The sequence below is a fragment of the Phoenix dactylifera genome, chromosome 13 (genome assembly GCF_009389715.1).
Source record: "Phoenix dactylifera cultivar Barhee BC4 chromosome 13, palm_55x_up_171113_PBpolish2nd_filt_p, whole genome shotgun sequence".
NCBI classification, from domain to species: domain Eukaryota; kingdom Viridiplantae; phylum Streptophyta; class Magnoliopsida; order Arecales; family Arecaceae; genus Phoenix; species Phoenix dactylifera.
In genome coordinates, this window is record NC_052404.1 from 1,797,490 (window position 1) to 1,809,432 (window position 11,943).

The 11,943-nt window shown below is 38.5% G+C and overlaps 1 protein-coding gene across 2 annotated transcripts; it reads right to left on the reverse strand.

Annotated features, from left to right (window-relative positions):
* Positions 1-2,350: 2,350 nt before the first annotated feature.
* Positions 2,351-11,828, reverse strand: LOC103707275 (cell cycle checkpoint control protein RAD9A). Of its 2 annotated transcripts, XR_005514477.1 has the most exons (10): positions 11,432-11,828; positions 11,120-11,351; positions 10,791-11,042; positions 10,584-10,699; positions 8,791-8,855; positions 8,485-8,708; positions 8,266-8,404; positions 6,079-6,119; positions 5,806-5,995; positions 2,351-5,538 (listed from the first exon to the last, which is right to left on the reverse strand). XR_005514477.1 is itself a non-coding variant. In XM_008791699.3 (9 exons), the coding sequence occupies exons 1-9, from the start codon at positions 11,534-11,536 to the stop codon at positions 5,865-5,867; spliced, it is 1,305 nt and encodes a 434-aa protein (XP_008789921.1). In that variant the 5' UTR covers positions 11,537-11,827; the 3' UTR covers positions 5,653-5,864. The 2 variants fall into 2 exon arrangements, 1 of the variants encoding a protein (XP_008789921.1); XM_008791699.3 differs by lacking the exon at positions 2,351-5,538 and having other exon boundaries at positions 5,653-5,995; positions 11,432-11,827.
* Positions 11,829-11,943: the final 115 nt, after the last annotated feature.

Sequence of the window (11,943 nt, forward strand, 5' to 3'; positions counted from 1 at the left end):
ATTGGGCAAAAAAATATCTTAGAACCATTAGCCACTACTTTTATGCATTTGCTATATTACATTGGGCCAAAAAATGATGGTTTAATTTTCTAATAAGAGTTTTTCTCGATACCATGGGGCTTTAGTTACATATATACAAGCACTCGCTATATCATATGGCAAAAGGAGATTATTGTAACTTTAGTGCTTTGAAATATTCTCTGGGCATGTGGTGCAACTCAAAGGATTTGGTGCATTAAATAGGCAGTGATTTGAGTTGCATTTCAACATAAGTGAGCCTAAGAAGCTTTTCATTTATACTTATTAAGCAGACTAAGGATCTTGAGAAATTGGCATTAATGGATTCCAAAAACTTGTCTTCTGCTGCAGCTATCTATCCTTGCTCTTACTTGCATCCACTTGTGCAAATATCTGGCTACTTATTAATTCAAGGCTCAAATTGTTGTCCATTTGTTTCATTGAGGCAACATGACAACATGCTCCATTTCGAGAGCAATGAAACCAAAAAATAGCCAGCAGATTGCAAATCTTTCTTGTTATCTCCAGCAAGCAGTGTTAAGTTAGTAAACTTATGTAGAGATTAAGATTGACAGAGAACCCCGATCAACACCTCATTTATAGTTTACCTCTCATGTTGTGCACTACTGCACAAAGATTTACATACTTTTTTTTTTTTGGGTAAAAACGGCAAATTATACAGCTCTAAAATAAGTACATTCTATCAGATCACGAGAAAGTAAAGAATATAAAGAGGAGGGAATATCTCCTATAGATGTCCAAAAGAACTCCCTAAAGTGCCGGGCGACGAAGGTGGCGACTCAGTTTGCTGCCCTCTTCGCCTTCCGAAATACGTGTGCTGCCTGAAAGACACCCAACTCCTGAGCCAGTCTCCGAGTTTAGCTAATGAGGGGATGGCCATCACCATATCTATCCACATCTCGGATGCAGTCAATCACCATAAAAGAATTCCCCTCAAGAAGCACCCACTTGACACCGAGGACTCTCCTCGTATATGACAATCCCTCCCATGCAGCCCGAAGCTTTGCCCCTACAACTGTAAGTCCCAGCGTGCGCTACCCTCCGGCTGCCACCAGCCTGTCGCAGGAATCTCTGATCACAAATCCAACACCTCCAGATATACCATCAACTGATATGCTTCCGTCGAAATTTACTTTGAAATGACCAAAAGATGGGGGCACCTAATAAACGAGGGCAAGATTCACATCCATTAGCTCCACGCTACCGGCCACGGAGTACCAAAACCAAGGGGTGAAGTCACAACTCGTGGTGATTGTGCCAAAGACCAACATTTCTTAGATGTGACACATGGTGAGTTTGGCTCAGGAAAGGTAGGAGCCTGGCTGGAAAGGAAGAGGCGTGACATCCTAAAGTTGAAGCAAAGAGGTGGGTCCACAGGTTGGTGGCCCTAAAGTTCTTCGCCTTCATGACCCAAGGGCAGCCTTGTACTTCTATGTCATCCAGCTATTTTTATTTTATACTTTTTAATTGGAATACAGAGAATAAGAAAAGAAATATATAGTATTAGTTTGGTTCTTATTAATCTTTTTTTTACCAAAATATTTTTTTAATATTTAAATATATGATATCTAAAAAATAATTTTTATTATTTATTTGGTTAACTAAAAAATATAAAATATTTCAGAGTGGCTTGTATTTGGCCAAACAACTATTTTTTTAAAAAAATATGTAATATACCTGTTATGTCTTTTATAAAAAAGAAAGATTTTATCTTATTTTATCTAAAAACTTAAGTACACTTTTAATTTTTTTTAATTTTAACAGATAAAAATTAATTTTTTATATTATATATATATAATTTAGAAATTTTATTTTTATGAAAAATCTACTTTTTCGTAACCCAGCCGGGCCGTCCAAGCACCGCCACCTCTATGGTGCTGGCACGAGGTTTAAAGCTTGGAGGAAAAATCTGGGCCGCATGCTGCTGGTCCAAGACTCCACAAACCCAGAGTCACAGTGGCGCCATCGTTAGTTAACCGCCAGCACCAAACGGCCCAGATTTTATCTTCCACGCCTAAAAGCTACTGCACAAATAAAGCACAAATGCAAAGCTCCTGGCCGTCAACCAAAATATCCCCAAGGGAATGCTTAAATTCGCCCAATCACTTCGCTGTTATTCTTTCTTGTTACAGACATTATACATCTAGCCATTTTAGGAACCTGTCCATGGTTTTTTACCTAGTTTTTTAAATTGAAAACTTTAAATTACATATGAAAGCAGACAAATTCTTGCAATGATTTCTTAAATACTATCTTTCAAGCTAAACATCAAATTACTAAGACAGAAAATGCCAATGGACTATTTGAAGACTCCCACAACACGACATTCATACAAATATACCAACATTTGGGATCCAATGCACAGCTTGGCGGAGCTTAACCAGTTACAATATAAACATGGAAGAAAAGGCTACACTGAGAAGAGAAATATCAAACGAATTTCACTCCATGATCGGACAAACGATATCATCAGGCCATCAATCCCCTTGATTCCAAGCTGTGTTTCATGTACCGCAGCTCACAATTAGACAACCTTCTAACGCGTCGTTTAGAGTGTAGCTTTGAAAGAGATGGGCCCCTTTGGGGCCCATTGGGTGGCATTGAGAACATAAGGCCGTTGCGGGTGCCGTCACCGTTTGGGCCACGCCAGCGGAGCAACGCGGAGAGAGGGACGCGCACCAAATCTTCGTCATCGCCAGCTGTCTTGACGCCTCTCTCTCTCTCTCTCTCTCTCTCTCTCTCTCAGCAGCTGTTCTCCTCTTTGAGGCCGTAGACATTCTTCCAACCTTCCACCACTTCTTTTGATTGACCAATCTGCCCTCCCGCTCCCCCACTCTTTGTGAGCTGTCCTCATATTCCCACCCGCACTAACTATTGAAGCTGACAAAAAGAAAACAGTAAACATCTCATAGACCTCCTTATAAGATTTTTCCTCCTTCATCTTCATAACCCTCCCTTCACTGTTCCAAGGATTGAATTGAGAGTAACTTGGAATGCCAGCCAAATTCTTCTTAACGGTGATTAATTAAGTTGCAAGATATAGTCAGTTAGCAAGAAATCATCTTCTTTTAAAACATATTTGGAGGCTATGTAGATTGTGTGCTTTCTCCCGTGCTGCACATACTTATAAAGAGATGAATGGTTCGGCAGATTGGATAGCTTCATATATTACAAATTGAAGGAACATTTGGCTTGATTATTTTATCGTTGAACTTGATCAAGATGTATTTATACTAGATGGATTTAATTCATCTGCTTTATCAAAAAAGAAAAAAAAAATCACGCTCATCACCTCATGAGATTCTTGGGATCCAACATTCCCTCTCAAAAAATAACAGGTCGCATGGAGAGATCTGGCAAGAAAGGATAAAAAAGTATGGACAGATCTGCATGGTCACATGGAAAAGACTGCAGAGAAGGGTCTATGGTTTGTTAAATTTAATGATTATCTTGGGAGTACAGCTTTGTTTGGGCGGTTTCTAATTCCAATGTTGCATCTCTTCATCCATTTTTGTAAAGAGAGATTAAAAAACCATAGATTTGGGAGAGAGCTTGACCTGTTTTGGCATGTTGCATTGAATGGACTTACTGGCTAGCTAGAGGGGAGCAAAAACTAAGCCTGAGAGGTTAATTTATGGGAAAATTTGAGCTTCGAAGAAATGAGTTAGAAGAACAATGTGAAACTTCCTCTTGACAAGAGCCTGAGTACAATTAGCTGACAGCCCTATGGATTAGTAACAAATTAATCTGGATGGTGAGATCAGGCAACTTACCTCCCTAATGATGCTATTCCCATGGCAAGATGCAAGACGAATCTGAGTTTTGGCTTCAAACGTCAAGACAGTTTAACTCCAGAGTCAGTTACTTAAGCAGTATATTACAAGGAAACAGAGATGCAGATCGATATATTTATCTAGTCACATCGTTATGCAGTTTGTTGCAGTTCTCAACAAGCATCAGAGAATATTATCCAAGCACTAATAATAGCATAATCAGATGATTCTCAACAAATCAATATTTCAGGCGATTAGGCTAGGTGGGAAATAATGGTGAGGAAAGCATAACAAGTCATTTTTATGTTTGATACCTAGGGCCCAATGAGCATGTCAATTTCCAAAAATAACAGTAAATTAGCCATCCAAGCTAGTAGCAGTGATTTCTGCATTAACAACAATGAATAAAACAACTAAAGATTCCAAACACCGGGGAATCAACTTTGTGATTATTCATCTTTCAAGCAAACCAAGAAATTAGTTAAGAGACCACTTCTAAGAACTTAGCTTTGTTTTGAGTGCTCTTGAGTGTCCTATCAGTGGTGTCAACCTCACTATTTAATTCTCCCTCTGCAGTTATCATGTTGCCTACCCTAATATCCCGTAACTCCTAGATCACCAGATAAATTTACTAAGCATTAAATGTGATGCAATCATTAGAACAGTGTGAATATCACCATGCAGGAGAAGAGCACAGAATATCAACTAATTGTATGCACATCTCACATTCCGGCATATATACACAAAAGCAAAGAACAACCATGTGCTACGAAGCTCCATGAAAGCAGAAATGGTATAACCATTATTGTTTTACCATCTTGAACTATCTTCTTTCAATTTGGAAAGTAGAGATCTTTCACAAAATCTTGAAAAATTACAGGTGTTGCTCTGCAAGTTTTGGCGAGATCAGAACTCCTAAAGCAACCTAACATGGTGCCCCTTCTTATAACCACTCCTTTCAAGTGAACATCATACTTCGCATGCAACAGCTTTTTGTACATCAGGATTCCTGCAGCAATTGCTCGTGTTCGCATCTTTCAGTTTCATTCACGTAAGCAACTTGCAAACTTTACTGATACTTACTAACACATCCTTTGACTCTTCCAATACAACATATATCAAAACAAAACCTACATTATGCTTGTTCACCTACAAGACATATTTTCTCACACCAGAACCACTTGATGTCCCATATGCAAATGTTTATCTTCTGCTGCATGAACCCATGAAGAATCCATGTTTACAAAAATCTCCATGTACACTGCCACGTATGAATGCAGCACACATATCATCTTTATCATGACAGCATGTTCGCATCTTTCAGTTTCATTCACGTGAGCAACTTACAAACTTAACTGATACTCAGTAACACATCTTTTAGACTCTTCCAATACAACATATATCAGAACAAAACGTACATTATGCTTGTTCACCTACAAGACATTTTCTCACATCAGAACCACTTGATGTCCCATATGCAAATGTTCTTCTGCAGCATGAACCCATGAAGAATCCATGTTTACACAAATCTCCATGTACACTGCCGCGTTGAATGGAGCACACATATCATCAAGATCATTACAGATTCCATTGATTTCATTAACAGTTTTCCTTTCAAATGGTTACAGAATGAAATTTTAGGAGTGGGAAAACGAGCTCACTAACTCTGTGAACTCTATGAGTTGGGGCATTGCATATATCAGTAATGTATACTCCTCAAATTTTGCTGAAACATGACAATGGCATATTCAACTTTGGAAGGAGAAAATAATTAGTGCACATCTAATCACAAGCTCAATGTGATGATCTAATAGCATGATATTGTTTGCACAGACAAGGGTTATGAATTATGCCATTCATTGGGTTAAAATAAAACATAAAATCAATAAATGTACGTTTTAAGCTGTTTCTTAGCAATTGTGTCCCAGGACTAAAATGAACTGCATGCTCAAAATCAAGATCCTTGTCTAAGAAAAGTGTACGTTTAACTTACGATATATAACTGGGTAGCCATAATCCTTCGTTAGGAAAATAGACCAGCTATTGCTACTCTTAATCATCATAGTGAGGTGTAGATTGAACATACATTTCATCCTCATCCTCCTCATTGTCATCATCACCTGCACCTACCCAGTTACTTGGATGATGCTGTGAATAAGAATTAATATTCGCTGCTGCTCTATCTGCAAAAGGAGATTCGAACAAAAGATTACTAATGCACTTATGTTCTTTAAATCTCTAAAATTTATTTGGCATGATGATCAACCTTGAGGTTCGTCCTCATGATCTGTTTCCATAGGCTGCTGTCTGAGATGCATAGTCAAGGCAAATTCATCTTATAAAGGACTTCCGATATCTACTTATGCATGAGACTCCATCTGCAAGTTATCTCACAAAGTGTGGAAAAAACCAGATGTAGAATATAATAACAAGCATACTTGTTCCATAAATCCAAGGTATTGTGCCTTCATACATCAGTTCTAGAAGTAGTTGTTTTTGATCATGTGAGCCTAAAAAAGAAAGCTAGATTGTCTGATAATAACATCAAGTGTCAGCACACAAGTGCTAATTCTTTTTTCAACTGGTTCGCAGTGTCAACAAATGGTTCTTCGATAATGAAAACCACAAAATACTAGCAGTAAGCACAAAATATCAGAGTGGTTCTTCTATCAATTGTATGTTGTGATCATTAATGGTTTCATTCAGAAAGTATGCTTCAGCAAATTAACTGTTCTTAGATGTAAACCTGATTCTATTTCATATTTTTGCCTGCCTCAACACAGTAAAATTATAATATGCAAGGTGGTCATCTAAGGAATTTCAATTAATGTTTACTATAAAAATGTATAGCACATTAGCCAGAAGTTATTAAGTAGTCCCAGTTATTGCAAGAGATATTTCTCTCCTTCTGGGTTTATAGAAGAGAGGATGAATAAGAGAGGAGAAGAATGAGTATAGAATTGGGAAGTCACAAAGTGTATTGGTACCTTGCTGCTGATACTGTTACTGGCTAGTAACAAATATGCTGAATAAATATAGGCTCTTACTAACTTAAGCACATGATTGTAAGTACAGTCATATCTTTACAAAACCTGGGCAGAAGGTGCCAGCTGTCCTCCTGGTAAAATCAATTGGCTGTTTCCCCAGAGATCTGGTAAGAGCTCATCAGGAAAGAAATATCTTGCACCCAGTGATCAGGAGATATGTAGCTTTGTCAGACAATCTCGTCTCTCCTAAATTATCAGATTACCTTCCTGATCTACAAATAATTTGGCAGTAGAAGTATAGGATCCACAGGACTATTGGCTGAATGTGCTTCAAAAATTCTAGGATTTGTCTGGAAGAGTTTAACATATCCTTTGTGCAAACTAAAACCATATTTTGACTTTGCTACATCAATTCCCATGGGCCACTGAGGAGTGTCATGCTGTGCACTATCACGTCCTACTATCTGGAAGTGTCAGTGCTCCAGAAATTTATAAAACTAAATATTCCATGAAAAATTGCTTTGCCCTTTGTCCACCTTCAAAGTCTAGAATTGCCAATAATAAATCGTCCAAGTACCCAATGCAAATTAATTATATACTTGCAATTATATAATTTCAGATACTATGAAGCTAACTTTTCAGGGAAAGATCAATCAACATTCTTCAAAATGTTTCTAAAAGCAACAATAATTATGTACTTGGTTATGCATAAGAAAAACACATAGGTGAAGTATATTGAGGATAGTAATAATGGCTTAGATGCACAATTATAAACATCCTCAAATGTACAAAAAAAAAAATAATTATCATAAATGGACTCCTCTATGGAAAACATCGAATATCTAGCAAAAAAGATAGGTAGCTATGGGATGTGAGTTACTGTCTCCAGCTGATTAAAATGCCTGACTACTCTTTATCTTTTCCATCTCAGATTCCTGAACATACGTTTAAAATAGGAGAGATCTGAAGTTTTTGCAAAATAATAAGGCAGGCTGTTCATAGGAGTCAGGGATTAGCAAGAACATGTTGACTCTCTAGGCTTGGGAATGATAATTTCCAGGTACATTCACGAATCTTGGTAGTTTCTTCATGGAGACAATATACCTAGAAATTAGGCTAAAAAAACAATATGCGCTTGTGCTGAACAACAGAAGTTTCAGAAGCATACTGTAACAACACCCCCCCCCCCCCCCCCAAAAAAAAAAAAAAAAAAAAGCAACTGCAGCCCAAACAGAGGAGCAGATAAAAACACAATGATAACAGTAAGTTATGAAGTAAATAAAACATAAATGTCTGCTTGACTCACTAATAGAGATATATGATCTCCCAGATTTAGAGGATTTGTTGCAGAACGGCCTTGACATTTTTTAAAAAATAAACTCATTTGCACATAGAAAAGGGAATAATATACCAAGTCGATTTCAAAATTAAGTTGCATTAAATGCAGCAAATCCATATCAGGATACATAGGTGCATTCTGTTGTGCAGGTAACAATATATTCATTGCATTAAGCCTTTGGATGTCATTCTGCATGCTACAACTTGGATTCATTTCCATCTGAGCCTGTCTTTCTCTGGTATCCTCTGAGCTTCTGGCAGCGGTTCCTGTTTGAGAAAGGCCAGTTGCATGTGATCAATTCAATGCGCTAATATGTTAATAACACCACAGATATAGAAGTAGTCACCTGAAAGATCTGACCAGATTTTAGTGTGGTCAGAAGGATGCTCAACTGTTGATGCATTAGCAGCCTTAGCATGCTGCGATTGTGGCCCCTGAGGAACCGATGGGCAATCTGTTGTATTGACCTCATTAAGTTGTGATACAAGCATGGTCGCAAGAACAAGTGTCGCATCAAAATCTGAATTTGACCCATCATCGAATCCAAATCTTGGTGCCATTAGGATAGGTCTGTCCATCCAGAGCAGATTTTATCAGAGCATCATTATGGGCATAAGACAAGATCAAAAATATAGGAACCATGACAACTTACTCGCCAGCTTTATCAAAAAATAGATGAATGTCAACTTCGCATCCTTCACAAAATGATAGAAATGCCTAGTTTGGAAGAAACCCAGATAAGTAAACTAGTAGTATATGAGTCAACTGAATTTGGACTGAACCAAAACAAAATCACTGAATATCAAAAACAACATCTGTGTGTGCCGCAACACATCATCTAATTAAGATAAGAATGATAATAAGTTGAGAATTTCAACTGTGTAACATGAACTTATATATGTCATGAACAGTAGAATACAAGCTCATTAGCAAGTAGGAATCCACGTCTTGATATATTCTTCTAAATGTTAAGATATGTACTTCAGATAGTTTTTTGATTTTTTTTTTGAATCAATAATATGAAGAAATTCAGCATCGAGGTTGGAATCATAAGGATTCTTTTATTCACCATGAGCCAAAAAATATCAGATATCCTCTTGAACAAACAGTTAAAAAAAAAGAGTAAACCAGTAAGTGCTTTGACACTAAAACTTAATGGTAGGTAAAATCCACGAAAGAAAGTGAAAGAGGTATGGTATTCTGCCAGAACAGATAGGGAACTTTCATATCATGATGGCCGTCTCAAGAGCAAAGTTATGATGCACTAACTCAAAAGGAATTATTAAATGTCACTATTAGATGGAGATAAAATATATTCAGATTTAACAAATAACAGTGTGATAGCAATTGAAAAACTCTGTCAGCTCAAACTCACCTGCCACAAAAAAATTTATCAACATCTTCCTGTTCTCTATTATTTAAACTGATAAGAAAAAACTTGCCAACTAATAGCTTGAGTCATACAGATGTACCAAAACTTGCTAGCAAGTGCATGTATATAAGCAAGCAAAAAGATCTGATATGACTCTGAAAATCACTAATGATACACTAGTATGGACACTTTTATGAAACAGAAAATTCACTGCACTGGAAACATCATATATCAAAGATCTAAAAGGTGAAGCCCCACATATACAAGATGAACTTATATGATGCCTGGATCATTTCACTACAAGAGTACAACTTGATTTTTTCCTTGGGCTTTCATTCTGAAAAGCAAATACTTTCGTGTTGTCTGAAAAGTATGGATCAAACTGAAGCATATGGTTGTTCATAGGCAATCATGATGATCAATTGTTAAAAGATAGGAAGTCCTTAAAGCCCTGATAGATTAAGAATGAAGTGTAAATCAATGTGTCTCAATGAGATTATGACTCTTTAATGAGACAACATTTCATTTTGATTCTTCAATTCATAATTTGTGCCCTGCAAAAGCTTAAAGAACCAATCAAGTGTCTCTCTAACCTCCAACCAGCCTCCAAAGTTTCAAGGCAGGTCTGTCTCTTTCCTAAACTTACCTCTGCTAGGAATTCAGCATTTGATTCTTTGATAGTTGATGTTAAGTTGGCAAAAGGTATAGAAATTTGCTCAATGTTTTGATCCATGATGTGCCCCAATTGAATAAATAGCATAGGTTTTGGATAATGATGACAACAACAATGATGATGGTTCCAACTGTCAGATAGAATAAAAAAGAAAAAGTAATCCATGCAATCTATCATTGTGGTCTTCTCAGTCACAATTAAATTTAACATGAATCAAACAAGCCTAGGCTAGCACATCTATCATCTCCATTTTGGAAACTCTGGGCCCTTTCTCCACCACTCAACCTCCTCCCTATTTTTGCACTCGAGCCCCACTTCTTCCATTTCTGCACGCACTTTCAATCTCTAGCGTAACTATTAAATTTTTTATACTATAAAAGGGGTGAAACAGATGCTTTACCTTCAACTCCTTCACACCAAATGTGACATCCACGGCATCCCCGACATGTGTATACTGCAAGAACTCCTCTGCAGGATCAATCCAGAGCTGCGTGTGCAACGCCGAATCACTATTATCTACAACCACAACCAACATGAAAAACAAATCATCTCCTATAAACACACATAAAAAGAAATCATATGGCAATTGAGTCCCAAAAGCGAACACCTTTAGTCGGATCAATGTAACTCCGGAGCTCCACGGCCTTCCCCCCAATATCACCCCCATCAACAGGCGGCACTGCCAAAGGCTCGGTCGCGATGACAGTGATCTCCTGCAGCGACGACTGGAAATTGGCGAGCAGCCGGGCGAGGTCACGCGGCCTCACGACAAGGCTGCTGGGGAAGCGCCGCCGGTCGAGAGACAGCTGCTGGATTTCGGGCTCTACGTTGCAGCTGATCCAATACGTCTTCCTCACACCTGGAAAACCAACCAAACAAGGGTCAATCGAAGAGAGATGAATGGGAAGAGGAGGAAAGCAACAGTAGTAGTAGTACCGTTAAGGCAATGGAGGGACCACTGGAGCTTGGGGGACTCGGGGGAGGGGAGGAGGGCGGAGAGGCGGTCGAGGGAGACCACGGGGGTGCGGAGGATGGAGCAGACCGACTTGAGGAGGACGCTGCATTGGATGATCGAAGGCGAGGAGAGAGAGTAGACGTCGAAGAAGTCGGGCTTGAAGGAGATGGTCTGGTACGCGGTCCGCGATGAATTCAGGGTGTGCAGCTCCAACTGTTTGAGAAGAAAACAGGGGGGAAAAAAATCAGAGAGAGAGAGAGGGAAAGAGGGAGACAGAGAGAGGCGTAGAGGACTTTGGAGGGGGAGGCCTGGACGACGAGCTCGGTGCCGACGCGCGCGAGGCAAGTGATGGAGCGGTTGAAGCTCCTGAGGGCGTTCCCGCTCAGGGTGAGCTCCATCTGAGACTCGGGGAAGCAACCCTTCCCCAAACACCATTTATAATTTATAGTATAATCTTCCCGAAAACAACATTTATAATTTATTACTATTTATTTAAAGGTTTATAGATAATGATTACAATTTCCAGCAAACCCTTTTTCAAGCCTCACAAATAAAAATGCAAATGGGTTGGTTCATGCCGGGTCATGAGCGAACCTGACCCAGCCTGATTATCTATTCGGATTCTAATTTTGAACTTAGACTCATTTTAATAAAAAGTTAGATTGGATTAATTCGAATGCATGGCTACAATTTTTGATCCAACGATTTATTCATGTCTTTATATAATTCAGACCCAACCTAAAAAAATTGGTTTCGGTTTGGAACAAAAGATTGAACTTGACATAGCAGTATAATTGTAAAATGA